Raw genomic sequence first — 17744 nt, 5'->3', positions numbered from 1 at the left:
AACTCAAAACTACGCTTAGTGTGCTTCCTCCTCCCTCTTCTTCTTCTTCTTTATGTCGTCTTCTGTTTCAAACTCAACTCTCAAGTGCTTACCCTGTTTTTATCTTTGTTTTTATCCTTTTCTTAATTTTTGAATATGTTAATTAATTTCTATGAGGATTCAAGCATGCTGTTTCTAGAAGCTTTGGATATAGAAAGAAAATATTTGATCCACAATGTGCATTCCCTCAAAATTGTAACAAGATATTTGTATTGTCATGTCTTGTTGCAATTTTATTGGATCCTTGCTTCTTGTATGCCCATATACTTGATGACAAGAAAAAATCCATTTCGATGGATAAGAAAATGGGGATTACACTTATTGTTTTAAGATCTGTCTCTGATTTGTTTTATATTATCCACATAATTTTTAAGTTTTGTTATAGATTCATCGCTGCTCTCACTTCTGGATCATTTAGAAGAGATATTATGGTTGAAAGTTCTTGGACAATATCAAGAAGGTATATCTCATCATCGTATTTTTAATTTCAAATCGCAAGTGCTGGTAATGTTAGAGGGGATGGTCGCCCCGAATAGTCGAAATTAAAAATGTTAAATATACCCATATAATGTTGGAGTACACTTGTATCATTTGGCCAGAAATACTTTGAAGTAAGCCTGTTTGAAATTCTTATACGAGCAACAGCATACCTCAAAAAAGTGAAAAAATCTTTACTTGTCAACTCAACTTGCTCTATATATCCATATAATGCAATACATCATCATTATATGTATTACACATATAATAAATATTGTTACCTATGATTTGCATATCATGTTAAAAGTATATGTTAAAATTAAAATTCAAGAATATATAAAATAAAGTTAAATTAGTTTCAATTTAATAATATATACATACATATATATATACACACACGTGTATATATCATTGTGTAAAAAATAAATAAAGTTATTATGAAAAAATTGTCTTTCTATAAATTTAAAATTGTAAACTTAAAATTAAAAAAAAAAATATTGTATCGGAAGCTTAAACAGATTAGATCGCATCGCGATTCAAAAGAGAAATAAATGTTATTGTCTGAACTCATACTATAAATATAGCAGACCATTAAATCAACTCCCACTATTAAGTCAAAAGTAGTATCTTCAGAGTTTAAAAGTATTAAATGACTTAAAATACTGAAAATCAGTTCAAAACAGGTTCAAAACTGATTTGAATTCAATTCAGAACATATTTGCATAATGTTCAAATCAATTAGGAGACAAAACAATTTTGAACCGCTTTTCAGTTTCAGAACTGGTTCCCAACTAGTTTTAAACCATAATCGAGTCTGAACCATAAACTGGTTTCAAAACTGGTTCCAAACCGATTCAAGAAAAGAAAATTCGGTTTGAAAAAATCAAAACTAGTTCGGTTTGAATAATCAAATCACTACAACCAGTTTGGTTTGGTTCAACATAAAATTCAAACTGAATCGATCCATGCATACCCACATTAATTACTTATCTCTCACGCTTGAATTTTTAACAATCTCCCCTTCAAATATGAAATTCAGCATCACTATACTTCTCCTCAAGTGGAAGTCCTATCCAAGTATTTTGACGATCCCAAATAATAGTTGTCAAGTTTCAACTTCCATAATCATTGTCTCCGAATATTGTGCTACGATTGGAGACAATCATGCATGGTGCCAATTATTAGGATGGACAAAGGAAGCCCAAATAGGAGAGGTCGCCTACAACGAGCTAAGTAAGGAATCCAAGAAACAAGAAGTTAGCTCAAAGCCACATATTTATCCAAAATTGTAAGGTGTTAAGTTTATAGATGTTTTTAGTTATATATTCCATACTTCAACACACAATTTCAAACATTCTTCTATCTTGAAATCTCATTCTCATGTAAAAGATCTAAATCATACTTTATTTGAGATAAAAAGATTCATTTACTTGATTGAGCAATTTCAATCCCAAGAAAATATTTTAGAGAACTTAGATCTTTCATCTCAAATTCTCTAGACAAATAATTCTACAAAGCCTTTCCTTCCACCGGATCATTTCCTCTCACCAACATGCCATTTACATATATGACGAATGTTGCAATTTTATCATGTTGATTTTTTAGAAACAAAGTGTGATTTGAACTGCTTTGACGATACCCAAAAGCTCTCATTGACTTTGTGAACCTTTCAAGCCATGCTTTCGCAGATTGTTTTAATCCATATAATGAATTTTTAATTCTACGTACCTTTTGATTATGCTTTTTTAACATCATGCATCCCAGTGGAAGCTTCATGCATACTTCTACAATTCAAATTTGCAGCTAAAGACAATAATACTAAAATTATGTTGATCTTTTTCTTTTATTTTTGGTAAAAAAAATGTTGATTTTAAATACATACGAAAACATCTCTATATACGTAGAATCAATCCCGGAACTAGTCCGACCGGCCTGGTCGGACCGACTTTAATTACATTGATATTTTGTGGGTAACTTTTTTCTCGTTGCATTGCCTATTTATTTATTTATTTTAGTTTGATCATTATTGAATGTCATGCTCTTTCAAGTTTTATTAGCTCATTGAATGAGCTATTTTTAGCTTCTTCTTCTTTTATAAAGGAGGACTGTGTTCTTTTTTGGAAACTGATCCTAATTACCTTTTTGAGGCGAATCAGAACCCCTCGGTATCCCCACGTGTTCGACTCTTTGAGTCGCCTATGGGACTAATCCAGAGTTTGGTGCGAATCCAAGGATTACGGTACTTATGCCCCTCCCCATATGGTGTTGGTAGGATTCGAACCGAAGTCCTATCCACCACTCAGTCCCCATGCTACCAACTGAGCCACCACACTTCGGTAGGACTGTGTTTTTTTATTCCTTATTGTTTAGTTTTCTTTTGAGTGACTTGAATTTTCTTTTTTGATCACAATACCTATTTCCATAATAGTACTACACGCATGCATAACATTTTTCAGAGTTTAGTATTTGTAAAATGGGCAGGATATACTTAACACCAAAAAAAATTACCACCTTTACAACCAACCTAATCTTCGTTGATTTTCATCAATCTAACGGTTATAATTTATTGGATCGCATTTATTAGTTATTTATTAATTTTCAATAAATTCAGTAAATTATAACCGTTAGATTGACGGAAATCAACGAAGATTAGGTTGGTTGTAAGGGTGATAAACTTTTTTGGTGATAAGTATATCATTCCTCTTTGTAAAATTCTGCTATCTTTTTTTATTAAATTTGACATATTGTTTGAAGAAAAATTGTCGTTCAAATTGAATAAAAAGCATTAACATCTTGTAGAAGAAGAAGATGAAGAGAGAAAGTAAATTGCCAACCCTACTAATAAGCATAGCCATGCCACAATTTTTAGAATCTGCTCCGCATAAGGGCGAACGTAGGACTCCCAACCCCTAATTTACATATTTGCTAAAGTTTCTCTATCATTTATACGGAGTGCATTTTCTTCGTTTTTATCAAAGAAAAGAAGACAATAATTAAATATTTTATTTGAGAAAAAATAGAATCAATCATTTATATTAAATACTAAGATTATCAATTGGATTTCTCCTATAGAAGTAGCTAGTAAAATACAAATGTTACATAATTTTATTTTATTTTTGCCATCCCTAGACTTCATTAAAAAGCTTGTTAAAAGATGGAAATTTATTGGTTTCAATCTTAATAATTAATAGGTTTTAAATTAGATAGTAAATACAATTCGAAATGCATAGCTTGTGGAAAGAAACATTAGACTTGAATTCATCTAATTTATTTCGTACTGTTAAGAGGCTGGCCCAATCGGGATCTAAAAGAGTCGATATATTTTTTATTTTTTTAATGGAAGGTAAAAAGAAATTTCATATCTCATACCATAGTGAATTTTTCCATTCTAATACGAGAGTTATAAATATTTATCAAATTTGTTCCTATCTAACGAAATGCTATTGATCCTAACTTAGGATGAACATTGGCATCATGCTTTACACATGCAAGTCAGACAAGAAGTGGTGAATTTTGCTCGGAGAAATAAAAGAGGCGTGTATCACATGTGCAAAATCTGAAAAAATACCTCATGAATATTCTACCATAGCAGATATTCAAAAATCAGTACACGACCTTTTAACTTTTACAACTCTACCATATCTTTTATTTCATTTCTTTGGAAAGAATCACGAACAATATTTGAAATATGGATACAAGAATCCAAACTCAATACGTAATTTTAGCATTCAAAGAATATTCTTGAATAATTTTTTTGACAAGGTTGAATTGTATAAAAGGAAAACAACTTTGACTACGCATTCACACAACGTAATATTGGTACTTCTGACATGCAAGCAGTCCACTTAAAAAAAGAACTCAGAATGTAATTTATAAGCATTTTCCCCAACTCATGTAAGAAACATTAAATCCTTATTCTACAACCTTCACACGTATAAACCAATGACCAACACACACGCGCGCAATATACTGTTACCCTAAACTAGCAAAATACACGTATTAAACATTACCATAAATAACCAACTACATGACTTTCTCTATCGGCCTGGATTTCAAATTTGCTCACCTAAACATGGAATAAAAATGATGTTTTGGTACATAAAAAGAAGCAGAGAGGTGTACAGCGTTCAATTATGACCACCCAGTACTAATGCTGCAATCCTTTTCAATGATTCAGATGCCTTGAGAAGATCAGATTCTGAATGTCCTGCAGAAACATACAATTTAATTCCTATAGGCAAACGGCATTTGTCCAGTGTTGATCTTCTGGAAGTCACCACAAATACAGAATCTTCTTTCAAAACCTGTGAATACACAACATTAAGTACAAGCAAAATTGAAAACAAGAAATAAACATTGTCAAACAACATTCCTTACACGCTCAGCAATCTTTTCAAGCAGATGTAGGTCATCTTTCAAGGAACCTGTTGACTTCTTTAATCTCAAATAAATAATTGGTGACTCTGGATTACTTGCAATTGTGAAGCCTGGTATTTTTGACAATCCTGCAATAGCCCAGGTGTCTCAAATCATATTGCTTAACCAAAACAATAAAATAAAATCCTTCCTTTAACGGGTGAAAAACAAACGCAAATAAACAGCAATTCACAGTGCCAGGTGTTGTGCAAAAGCCAAAATGTAGACACTACAATATAATTCCATTTAAAAAATTAGCAGTGAGTTCCAAGTCCACCTTTCCATAAAACAGCAATGTTGTTGTTCAGCTTTGTTATCAGATTGGGATTTTCATCCAGAACATCAATAGCTGTAATTGCAGCGCTTGCAAGATATGGGGGCAAAGAAGCAGAAAAGACGTAGCCTGAGCTACTCAATCGCTGCCAAGGTTTAAACATACAGATGTTAGTGCATGGAAAATGATGAGAAATAATTGCCATCATCAAACAATAAATTAGTGACGACACATCCCTCCATCATGCAACTTTTACAGTTCAGACATATAAATTTAGGAGTAAATGATGAAAAGTAAATAAAATGGAAAAATGTCCTTGAAAAATAAATTCTTAATTTCCACTTTTACAAAATTTTCTTTTTCTCCCCACAGTATACTTCAAAACCCAACACATTACTTGTAGATGGTTATATATCACATATGACACTTCCATACTTGGTGATCTATAACTCTAGCACTTCCAGTGCAGAATCCTCCTTCTGCGGCCAATGCATGTCCCATAGCGGCAGTTATAATATCTAACTTTTCAACCTGCAGCATGTAACCATAAATCACAAATAGCAATACAATTTTGAATATATGCACACTTGCATCTAGTGAGTGTATGCACCCACTTGCAAACACAGAAATTTTCAGTACATACTGGAACTCCATAGTATTCGGTGAGACCTCTTCCAGAACTTCCGAGCACACCAAATGAGTTGCTCTCATCCAGCAAAACACGAAAACGATATTTTTCCTTCAATTTAATGATCTCATCCAAGGGTGCTATCTGGCCAGAATTCTGAAAATTTTACAGAGAAAAAGAAGTTAACAGGAATTGGTCAAGCAATTTCAGTTTTTGTGTAGGCAAGGCATAGGAACATGGATAGAATTTAGTAAGACAACTCCAGAAAAAATAATTTCTACAGTTCAGAATGGTTAAGAAAACCAGGGCAAGCCACAATAGTTTTTTTAAAGAATGACATTGCAGCATACATCGATCTAACACCAACACATTTTTTTTATTTACAACCTATTTTGGCTCTAATAAGAACAATTCAAATAACAAAAAATTTAGAAAATTAATGAGGAGAAATTAAGAGGGCAAGCCTGGAGCAGTGGTGAAGCTTCTTCTTTGTGAGTAAGAGATCACGGGCTCAAATCCAAGAAACAACCTCCGGAAAAAATGCAAGCATAAGGTTACATGCAGAAATTTTCCTCACGCCTAACTTCGCAATCAAGGTTTTATGGAGAGTGGATTTTAATGAGGAGAAAATTGTAAGGAAGGTTGGTTTGCAACAGTTGCAGGATTATTTCCATTTGACATACAAAACCAATCATGAGATTTCACTTAAAAGCTTAAGTTTGTATAGAGTTGGTTATTGACATGGAGTCGAGCTTCTATTACCAAGTAGTCAAGAGTTTGATCCTAGCCGCCTCCCTTTTTTCTAAATGAAGTTGAGTTTTAGAGTATGGTAGAGTAGGCATATGCATTATCCTCGTTTCAAGCCCAAAGAGCTCTTGCACAAAAGAGCATGTTAGAGATATAAAATGGATCATGAACCTTCACCTAACAGCTTATGTTTTTAGGAGAGTTGGTCATTAACAATTTCTATACTGTATAAGAATGACGTGTGTTATTGTAAAGAACCAATTCAACCCAAAAGCTTAAGCTGTTGGATGAGGCTACAATAATGATTTTATATATCTCAACACGCCCCCTCACAAGAGAGTCCACTGGGCTTGAAGGGTGGACAATGCACAGGCCTACCTACCTGTGCGAACAAAGAAATTCCACTTGAACGAAAGTGGGGGGCGGCGAGGATCGAACCCGATATACGAGGCTCTGATACCATGTAAAGAACTAATTCAACCCAAAAGCTTAAGCTGTTGGGTGAGGCTACAATAATGATTTTATATATCTCTACGGTTATAAAGGCACACAAATGCATGCATTAAAGCATATACCGAACTTATAAGTACTTTCATGCATATACAATGGTGTTATTTTTGAATCCCCAAATAATTACAAGTTCATTGGATAAATATAAAACAAACCAAAGGATTGCTACTTTTTAAGGCTTAAATGTTTATTTTAATCCTTCATAAATATCTTAATTTGCATTTGTTGATTACCCTACTATCTTAGCTGTACAAATTAATTCATATAGCACATTTTACCATTATTGCAACTTGCAGGAAGAAGCAAGCAATTCAAGCAGCTAATTGCTTTTAGTGCCAAGGGTTGTCAGCACTTATTTGGAAACAAAATGTAGAAGTGTAAAGCTAATCTACCACGTGCACGACAGAAAGATCTACCTGGTAGACAGCTTCAACCACAATATAACGCCTCAATTTCTTGGCCCGCTGATTTTTGGAAGTAATGTTCTCTAGAGTTTCTCTTAAAGAGTTCATGTCATTGTGCTTAAAATACACCACTGTGCTTCTAGAAAGATAAAGGCCATTCTGTATTCCCCAGTGCACTCCCTCATCCCTGTAAATGATAAAAATGTATATATGAAACATAGTCCCGTTCAGAACATCAGAGATAATAGAAACGCAGCCTCCATTGATCAGTAGTTACCAGGTGACATTATTTTTGCTATGAATTTTGAAATATCAAGGGAATGGAGAAGAAGTAACTCAGTTCATTCTTTATACCATTCTAATAAAGAAGCAAAAGCAATGACATAAAACCACCCAAATAATGGTATATGTGATGTCTGGTTATCAATGTCCACTATAAATGTCATGAGACAAAAACTGAGGAAAAGCTGAAGAAGACCACATATTAGATATTCAAAGACACACGCTTATGCATACTTACGCCACAATTATATCTCCTTTTTTAGAGAAACAGGGAATAGCACTGAACATGGTGGACAGTCCATAAGAGTAGAGGATTGAATCGGGGGTTCCTAAAAATTTTGCTATTCTTGCTTCACAGTCAAGATGGACATCTGGGCAAAGGAAAAGTATCGTAAGAGAACGAGAATTGCCTAAAAAAAAACATACTTTAAGATTGAGTCTTACCAATTGTTCCATAAAACCCACGCGGACCACAAGAACCAACACCATATTTCTCTAAAGCAGAAGAACATGAGTCCTACAAGAAAAAGCAAATATAAATTGACAGCATCAACCTAGTGCTCAACAAGAAGAATTTAATTTTGATATATAGGGACCACTTCCTTACAAGTAACTTCTGATGACCAATAAACCCAAGATAGTTTGCTGAAGCAAAATTGACAACTTCTTTACCATTAATTATGGTATGTGGCCCAGCAGCACTGCATGAAACATATTGCATTATCAGGAAGATACAAAAAAGACAATGGCCTATTTTTCTCTAGTACCTACTGTTTAACTTGCATACATAATGAGCTCTTCATGCCATTTATCTTCCAGAGTCCAGATAGCAATCCTATTTTCTAACTTACATGACAAATTGAGCCCATTATTTGATGCTTGTACAGAGCAAATATTTCAACCAAAAATATTCTTTAATTGTGAATTACACAGGCCTCCCTTTATTTTCAAAATCTAATATGACAAAAAACCCCTTCTTGTCCAAAAGGTTACATGAACCTTCCATATTTTGTACTTAAAACATACAGCTCCCCTATATGTTGTGCTAAAATTTAACAATTAGGAAGAACTGTGTGACTTTGAAAACAAGAAGGGAAGCATCTGAAATATCATAAGATCAAAAAAGGGAGAAATTTTTAGAAAACACGAATTTTATGAATAAAGGGTGGTCCAGTGCACGAGGCTCCCATTCTAGTAGGGTCTGGATAGGGTATGATGTTGGAACCTTAACCCTGTGAGCAAAGAGGTTGTTTCATCTGCTATAACCCATGAACACCAGGTCACTGCCTCGGCTCACCCTCAAGAATTTCATGAATCTAAGTCAAGGAAATGTAACCATAACAGTGAAGTTGACAAGTACAAAACAACATACGATACTTTTAGGAAAGAACTCCATCAGCAAATCATACAAGAAACATAAATTATAACATGTTTAAAACATTAGAAATAAGAAATAAATGAAGGTGCTATCATCAGAGAAAAGGTAATCACCTCTCCAGAACTGGTGGTTCATACTGCATCTCATCATTAAGAGAAGGAATAAGAGGTTCTGGAACCCATTCATCACATAGCTCATCAATTTCCTGCATACATTAAGCAAAAATATAAAAATGTCAAAGTACAACAACTTGATGAATGTCACATCGGATTGTGCAAGAACTAACACGGAACAATATGCTTAGAAATTCAAGCCATAAACATTTGCTCAAAAGAATATTGTAAGCCCGTCCTTTAGAAAATAGAAGTAACTTTAGAGATTACACACAGTATTTGGAGAGAGAGAAGAACCGGGGGGGGGGGGGGGGGGGGGATAAACCACGGAAAATTCTAGTTATAAAAAATTATATACAGAAGGAGACTGATAAATTTGAATTTTGAAAACATATCTCAACAGAATTCAATATTTTAAGCAGTAATTGCAGACAGAGAGAGAATAAATTGCTAAGCAAACAACAATAGTATCACTATCCCCCAATATCCATCTTACCACTGCAACATCTTTTAAAGTAGTAACATATTTTGAAGCACCAAGCGAGGCATACAATATATCCATAGGGCAGAACTTATATCAGAATGAACGCCATTTACAAGATGCATGGGAGACAGAGAAAGATAACAACTTTGAGTTGGGCACACAAGTTAATTGCTCTTGGAAAAAGATAAAAAAGTTTGAAAACAAAAACCTTGAATTCCCATATCAAGTGTTCAAGATCTTCAAAAGTTACCAACTACATTCCAGAAATACATAGAACAACCCAATATGGCCCGCAAAAGCTACCAATATGATACAAATTACCAAGCGTAAACCTCCTATGATAGAACTTACGTAACGATAGGTAGATTTTATACAAATTTGAAAATCCGTTCTAAGATGTGTTTCTAAAAATTACAACTTCACAATCATCTGAAAAGAAAGTTCAAATACATCATAAAGAAAGCTGCTATTGTACAACCAACTATAGAGGGCTAATGAGTAGTAATTAGTTCCAAACTTCACAAAATAAAATCCTTCATTTACTGATTTCTAAACTTCTTGAAGGCAAATGAAAACAGAAACTAAACGTCAGTATAGTTCTAAGTCAGCACCAGAAAAAACCATATGATCAGCAAAAAGCATAGCTAAAATCCACAATAGTTGTTAGAATCCCATGATTTAGGATTCAAATCACATGATTCAACACAATTCGGCAAGCCAATGATTCATACCATGTGATAAATCGGAGATGGCTTTGAATTGTGCAGTACATGCATGAATCGGTGTCATTCTGCCTCACCGATAAAAATCGCCAATTCAAATATTCTTTAAATTTTTTTCCTTTTTTGTTTTTCTTTCATCAAGGGCGAGCCTTGAAATAGCGGTAAGGTTCCTCTGTTGTGATTGGAAAGTTATAGGTTTGAGTCTGGGAAATAGTCTCTGTGCAAAAATACAAGAGTAAGGCTGCATATAATCAACCTTAACCCCTACCCTCACAAAGTCAGGAAGCCTTGTGCACCAGGATTCGCCCCATTTGGAAAAGGAACTAAAGGAGCACTACTGAATTCACTGTATTTGATTATTCCATTGCCATGTTTTCAATCTTTGGAAACAAGGGCCTCATGCATTCACTCACTCACTCACTCATTTTATGCCTACTACTTGGCTATTCCATTACTCTATTTTCATTTTTCTAAAACAGATACTTCATGTAGTCACTCACTCCCTCAATATGCATTTTATTTGGCTAGTCCATTACTCTATTTTCATTTTTCTAAAACAGATACTTCATGTAGTCACTCACTCCCTCAATATGCATTTTATTTGGCTAGTTCATTATGCTAATTTAATTCTTATGAAACATAGGCTTCATGCAATCAATTTATGTGACTCAGTTATGACTTATCATTTATGATTTTGTTTTGTGAGACCTATGGTTAAGTTATTTTACCAATTTGTAGTTTAAATTTAAAACATTGAGCATTATACATCATTTATATGATATCTTTCAAGCTATTTTTCAGTGTCTCTGGATCTTACGACTCGAATTGATTTACTATTCACGATTCAAAAATTAACTTAGCTAGTAACAATTTGTATTGTGATTTGATAACGGAAGAACATATTTTCCATTTATTGGAAATCTAAAGATTAATTGAACTTGAAAGCTCTAAAACCTCACATAAAAAATAATAAGACGTGTTAGATCCCTAGAACTGCTAAAAACCACAATATCTGAATGTCCATTACTCTATTTACATTGAAGTGTTTGAAGAAATACTAAAATCTAGACATCACGGAAACCACTTTTCAACTGCACAATATACTCATACTAACTTCACATACAAATTAGAGGTGAAGCCTACTTGCATTTGATGAAATAGACAAATAAAAGTCATTTTATATGGAAAAAATCACATTGATAATCTACCAAATGTCAAATTTATTTTCACATAAAAGTCTACACAAGCAATATATCAGCTCTTCACAGCTAACACATTCATCAAATAAATTGAATGTATATATAAAAAATGCACATGCCCGCGGGCACACAGAGAGATAGTACTGTTGAACTAACCTTGTTTGTTAAGGGCCTTTTAGGAGGCTTGTAACTTTTCTGGGAAAGCAAGAAAAGTATGACCACCAGGAGAAAAACTTCGATAAATAAATGTCCTTCAAACAAAAGTTAATAATGGTGAAAATTAATTAATTAAGTTAATCAATCACATTTATAATCGTAGAAGAAGAAGAAGAAGCTATTCAAGTTCAGTATAAGAAAGATTACCACCGATATGGACTCCAAAAACTACAGCTCGCGCAGAAGGTGCATCTAAAGCAAATTTCACCCAATCTATTGTAGTGTTCATGAAATTCAAGACAGCTGAGGCCATCGTAATCTCAATATCTCAATCAAATAAGCAATGAAGCCTTTCACTCAAGCACATGCATTCCCGCTAGTCAAATTTCATGACACTCTCAAATCACTGCAATATATGGATAATAAAAATCCTCCATCATACTATACGAATCGAACATAAAACATTCCAGACGACACATAATACGAACGAATCGATGTTAACACAAAAACTCAGAACCACAAATACTATGATGAAAAAATCACTGAATGTTTTCGGGATCCGCGATAGTAGATGATGAGGGAATATAGCGTTTGAATGATTGAAGCAAAACGACAAGACGTACCTGGCGATTGGGAGAGGGAAACGACGAGAGGTACCTTGTGCTCCTTGCTAGATTCAGAATCAGATGAGAATGAGAGGAAGAGAAGAGAAGAGAAGAGAAGACTCAGTCAGACAAATGGCAAATGGGGAATTTTGGTTTTGGATGAATCAAAGAGCTATGATGAGGCCACATCACACATAGTCACCAATCACTTAACGGTTGTCATCACGCGGCGGCTTCTTCTCTCCACTCCCCCCCTGCTTCCTCGTCGATTCACTTTCTGTTTTTTTATGCGAAAATTCTGCCTTTTCTTCCTTTCAAGATTTTAAAACTTTGGATTGGTGGTGGTATTAACCAGTGTATTAAAACCGGGATCGGAACAGTAAAATTTCCATTTATATGAGATTTAGTTATGGAACTATGGGTTGCATTGCAATTGATTCTATAATTTATTAATTATTTATCGAATGAGAAAATCATTTCACAAATAATGAAATTGTAAAAATACATTCATTAATCAAATTTGTTTAGAGTAAACACCATTTTTGATCCCTGGCAATATCTACGAAATTCTTTTTAGTTCCTGGCAATAAAAAAGGACCAAATTGGTCCCTAAAATTATGAAAAAAAAGGGTCACGTTAGTCTTTCTGTCAACTTCTCCATCACGGTCAAACTAACGGTGCCCATGTGGCACGTTAGTCTGATGACGGGGACTAGACGGTAGACACGTTGGAACTACAAACGACGACGTTTTCTTGAAAATGGGTTGCAATGTGTGTAATGGAGACGACGACGTCGTTTCCTCTTCTGATAATGAACCCTAATAATGAAAAAACCCCAAATTCCTTAAATCGAACCCTAAACCGGAAACTCCATCCCCTAAACAGCAATACACCCCCAAAATGTCTGCACTTTGATGATTGAAACTCGACGACAGTAAAACCCATCAACCGAATTTCTGGGCGTGGGAGAAGATGAGTGTTTCTTCTGGCATGGGGGGATCAAGTGGGAGTAAATCAATAGGGGAAGAACAATGACAAGGACCGGCGGTTGGAGGTGCAAATGTGGGAGACAAAGTATTGTTTATACCTCCAAAACTGAGAGGAACCCAAACAGGGTTTTCCTTGGTTGTCCTAATTTCAAGGTATGAATTTGTAATCTGCCCCTTTATTGAGTTGGAACACTTGCTAACCGTGGTTTTTTTTTTTTTGCAGGAGAAGAAGCCCTATTGTGATTTTTTTATATGGGAGATGACATGTGTAATGAACCCATGGAGCTGGAAGAAGCAAGAATTCACACTGTGGAGTTGGATGTTGCTGAAATTAACTTCAAGTTGAAATATGTGGAGATGATGATGAGAGAGCAAGATGTGAAGATTACTGAGCAAGGAATGAAGCTTCATCAGCAGGAAAGAAAACTGAGTGATGTATACCTGAAGATGGTGGAGGAGTTAGATAGGATGGACAGAAAAATTAGGATAGTTGATAGGTCAGCTAGGGTCTTAGGTGCTTGTGTTGGTGTGATCATGATCTGTATGTTTGTTGTTAGTGTGGTAAAGGTAAAAACGAGTGACCCAAATGTATTTTTCCTTCAGTGAATTGTAATGAGTATTCCTTCTTTATGTTATACAAATTATGTGTTAGTGCCAATCTGTTTGTGTGTATTATTAAAAAAGCCTTGAAGGATAAAAGATTGCTACATTGTATCACAAACAGATGTAGATTGCTACTAATATAGATGCATAACTCATGACATTGCTGATGCAGAAGTTGCATACTGTTATGCATATTTTGTTACTGATTGCAAAACACGAGGACCATTTAGGTCCCTAGCAATGTTACTCGAGGGTCGTTTTGGTCCCTGACAAAGTGCACGGGGCACTTATTGGTCCCTGATTCCAGAATTATAGGACATGAGTTCTTGATGTCCAAATCAACAAAATGCAGCACTCATTTTAACATCAGAAACATATTTTGTCCCTGACTTATATGCTTTGCCATCAGAAATGCACTTAACATCAGAAATGCAGTATGCAGGGGTCCAAATTGGTCCCTCACAATGAATGTCGGGGTCCTAATTGGTCCCTGTAACCAGAAAATTGGGCATGATCTGTTTTGCCAGTAACACAGCACAAACCTGCACCAGAATGCAAATATGGCAGCTAAATGACCAACAACAAGCTAACTCTCTTAAAAAACATAAGAACCAGAAAATGCACTTATGACATGCATCAACCCTGCCACATAATAGCTGCAACATTCATCAACCTGTGAACCAAAATAAATTGCACTTAACATCCAAAAGTAAAGCCATATGGAATGACCAGTAACCAGAAAATATGGCCTTGCATAAACCTGCACAAACCAGTACATGACCATGCCTCAGCTAATTGACCAACTCAGTTAAAAACATAAAATGGACATGAAATTATCACATTCATCAACCCTGCCACATAACATGCATATCCAGAATATAACCAGTTACACATAATTGTCTTCCTAGAACTAGAAACTAGTAGTGCATTACAAATAAAAGCCAACTAATAGGAATCATAAGTGAGACCTATAAGTACAATATGGCCATGCATAAAAAAATTACATTATAACTGTATAAGGCCTCCAAAAACAAATGGCCAGAATTTACAAAAAAATCCCATTATATCCACTCCTTGTCAGTTGGCTCATGCACTACTCCCTTGTTCTTCTTCATCAGCAGCTCATTTTGTTGAGGATGGCCTTGGTGTCCTGAAACCAGGTGTTGTCATGAAGTGCAAAAATCTACTTCGTGTGCCACTGCTTGCTGCCTTCATTGTCTCTTCAGTCAACACTGCATTTGCTTCTTCTGGAATTGAAGGAGGAGGGCTGCCTCCTCTCAAGTTGCCTTAATGGGGCTGAGAACTACCAACTGCTGAAGGGCCTCCTTGTGACTTAATGGGATTTCATCTACAGGGTTTGAGGCTGTTACAGTGAGTCAGAGCCAATCCTCACAGATTGTGGTCTTGCTTGGCTTTTATCTGTTTTGGAAGCTGGTGGCCCCTTACAACTCTTGGCATAGTGTCCAGTCTGACCACATTTAGTACACTTGGCTGCATATGTCCTTTTAACTTTCTTTGTCATGCTCCCTTGGTCTTCAGTTGGGTCCTTCTTCCTGTGTTTCTTGGGACGCCCAATTGGCCTTTTAAGTTTTGGTGGAAGAGGTTTGGGTTCATCTGATGCAGGCCAATACTTGTCTGAATTCACTGTGTTTAAGGTGTGCGCATATGTGGCATGCAATGCATCCACTGTAAGCCATTGATGGACACAGTTCTCGACTGGTTTGTTTTTGTGACAAATGGCTGCTATAGCATGCTCACAAGGCAGTCCAGTCAACTGCCATGCATTGTATGCACATGTATGTGTTGTTAAATTCACTCCAACTCTATCACCTCTCCCACTGACCTCATACATATCTTGCTGCAAATTTCCAGTCCAAGTTGGTGTCCATGAATTGCTAAGTACCTTTAACTGATCCAGTTTCTTTTGCTGAGCAGGAGCAATTTTACCCCGAACAGTTCCTAACACCCTCTAATGTGCAGCCATCCTCCTCATAATGTAGCATCTCAATTCCTCTAATAGAGTGATAATTGATTTTGACCTATGTCCAACAATTTTGGCATTCCATACCTCTGCCATGTTGTTTGTGATATTATCACATTTCGGCCAGTGGCTGAAATAAGCTTTCACCCAACTTGAGGGCTGAATGTTATCCAAGTACTTCCATGCAGCCTCATTCTTCCCTTTCAACCGTGCCATTGACTGCTGGAACTGTGGGACAGTGGTGCATCTTGAACACTCCCAGACCATGGCTCGAATTGCCTTGTCTTTCCACTGCTTTATGAAGTTCTTCCAAACATGCTGCACACAAAAACGATGATATGCACCAGGCATCACCTCTTGTAGTGCTGTTATCTGCCTCTACACACAGACACAAAAAAAAAACAAAAAAACCAATAAGCAATACAGTGAGATCAGATTCAGTGAAGGAAAAACAGAGTAAACAAATAAAATAAGCAAAACAAACCTTCTGTTGGTCAGAAATAAAATTCCACCCAAACACTGCGTGAGGGCCAATGTCTTCCTGTAAAAGGGTTAAAAACCACTTCCAGTTCTCTTTTGTTTCACTATCAACAACTGCATATGCGATGACATAGAAGCTTTTGTTGGCATCCTCCCCAACTACACTTAACAATGACCTCCATAATATCCTTTCAAGAAACATCCATCCAAACCAATTAAGGGCCTGCAGCCAGCTTTGAACCCTCTCTTGCATGCATCCAGACAAATGTACAACTTAGAAAATATGGGTGAAGAGTGCGGATCAGGTTGTGGGATCACTTGCATTTGACATGTAGACCCTAGATTGCTTCTCAATAGCTCACCTAAGTAGTCTCTCAATTTTGCATACTGTTCTTTTTCACCCCCTTCTATTTTGGCCTTGGCTTTATGAAGTTCCTTTGTCACTTTCTTCAAATGGACATGAACTTTGTACTCCTCTTTCATGTGGTCGTAGGCCTCAACCCTTGTCATGTTCGGCTGTGTCATTAGCCTTTTTTCTAATTTCTTTGCAACCCAATCCCTACTAGCCCTCTTGCTTCTAAAAAGTCTGCAGCAAGTGTGGATGTCATTAAAAGTTTTGACTTGGAAAGCTGCCATCTTGTTGTTCCACGCACAGTAAATCATCCGATCACATTCATCATTACTACACTTTGCTCGGGCTTTGACTTTGTCATTCTTCAGCCACTTGAATTGTCTTCCTAGATCAATACTATAGTCTTTGACAACATTTTTAAATTCTTGAAGACTCACAAACTCCATCCCCAGCTCTAAGTGTACATGACCAAACTCCTCATGCACATTAAACTTTGGATTGACAACATTTCCATCCTCCTCATCACCACTTGAAGGAGGCGTGTTCAACTCTTCAGAGTTATACCCATACCCACCCTCCTCGAAAGACATTGACTTCTCCTCCTCTTCCATTGTATCTTCCCCTGCCACATCTTCAACCTCCTTTTTTTCTTCTTGTTTTGCTTTTATTGTCCAGCAGCTTTACCCTTCCCCTTGCACTCTTCCTCACTCTCTGTTTCTGTATCATACATAGGCAGAGGAGGTTTATATGGCTCATCCTCCACACTATCATCTGAGTCAGTAGAAAACCCATCACCATCTCCACTATCATCATCATCACCATTTCCACTATCATCCTCAATACCACCTCCACTATCATCCTCATCCCCATCACTGCCTTCCACGGGTGCAGGTGCAATAATATCA

The 17744-nt window shown here is 35.9% G+C and overlaps 2 protein-coding genes across 2 annotated transcripts; both read right to left on the bottom strand.

The window, feature by feature from the left end:
• Nucleotides 1–4358: 4358 nt before the first annotated feature.
• Nucleotides 4359–12741, bottom strand: LOC133307566 (long chain base biosynthesis protein 1). Its single transcript, XM_061508092.1, has 13 exons — nucleotides 12453–12741; nucleotides 12037–12235; nucleotides 11830–11924; nucleotides 9269–9360; nucleotides 8385–8478; nucleotides 8222–8294; nucleotides 8016–8148; nucleotides 7508–7682; nucleotides 5850–5990; nucleotides 5642–5737; nucleotides 5210–5351; nucleotides 4894–5021; nucleotides 4359–4820 (listed from the first exon to the last, which is right to left on the bottom strand). Exons 2-13 carry the CDS (start codon nucleotides 12140–12142, stop codon nucleotides 4644–4646), a joined length of 1452 nt encoding a protein of 483 aa, XP_061364076.1. The 5' UTR covers nucleotides 12143–12235; nucleotides 12453–12741; the 3' UTR covers nucleotides 4359–4643.
• A 2651-nt stretch (nucleotides 12742–15392) lies between these two features.
• Nucleotides 15393–17450, bottom strand: LOC133307564 (uncharacterized). The gene is made up of 4 exons (XM_061508090.1): nucleotides 16850–17450; nucleotides 16492–16733; nucleotides 16095–16385; nucleotides 15393–15995 (listed from the first exon to the last, which is right to left on the bottom strand). Exons 1-4 carry the CDS (start codon nucleotides 17448–17450, stop codon nucleotides 15393–15395), a joined length of 1737 nt encoding a protein of 578 aa, XP_061364074.1.
• Nucleotides 17451–17744: the final 294 nt, after the last annotated feature.

Source organism: Gastrolobium bilobum, unplaced genomic scaffold (assembly GCF_033153095.1).
Source record: "Gastrolobium bilobum isolate Gb01-03AN ecotype WA unplaced genomic scaffold, APGP_CSIRO_Gbil_v1 utg2219, whole genome shotgun sequence".
Taxonomy (NCBI): domain Eukaryota; kingdom Viridiplantae; phylum Streptophyta; class Magnoliopsida; order Fabales; family Fabaceae; genus Gastrolobium; species Gastrolobium bilobum.
Note: the sequence above shows the minus strand (reverse complement) of the source record. Positions and strands in the feature narration are given on the sequence as shown.

Coding starts and splice junctions, on each gene's coding strand:
- LOC133307566 (XM_061508092.1), bottom strand. CDS start 12,142: ATGGCCTCAGCTGTCTTGAATTTCATGAACACTACAATAGATTGGGTG. Junction 5,738..5,849: donor CCGAATACTATGGAGTTCCA/GTATGTACTGAA, acceptor TACATGCTGCAG/GTTGAAAAGTTAGATATTAT. Junction 5,022..5,209: donor CATTGCTGTTTTATGGAAAG/GTGGACTTGGAA, acceptor GGGCTATTGCAG/GATTGTCAAAAATACCAGGC.
- LOC133307564 (XM_061508090.1), bottom strand. CDS start 17,450: ATGGAAGAGGAGGAGAAGTCAATGTCTTTCGAGGAGGGTGGGTATGGG. Junction 16,386..16,491: donor TTATTTCTGACCAACAGAAG/GTTTGTTTTGCT, acceptor GTCTGTGTGTAG/AGGCAGATAACAGCACTACA. Junction 15,996..16,094: donor TCACAAACAACATGGCAGAG/GTATGGAATGCC, acceptor GCTGCACATTAG/AGGGTGTTAGGAACTGTTCG.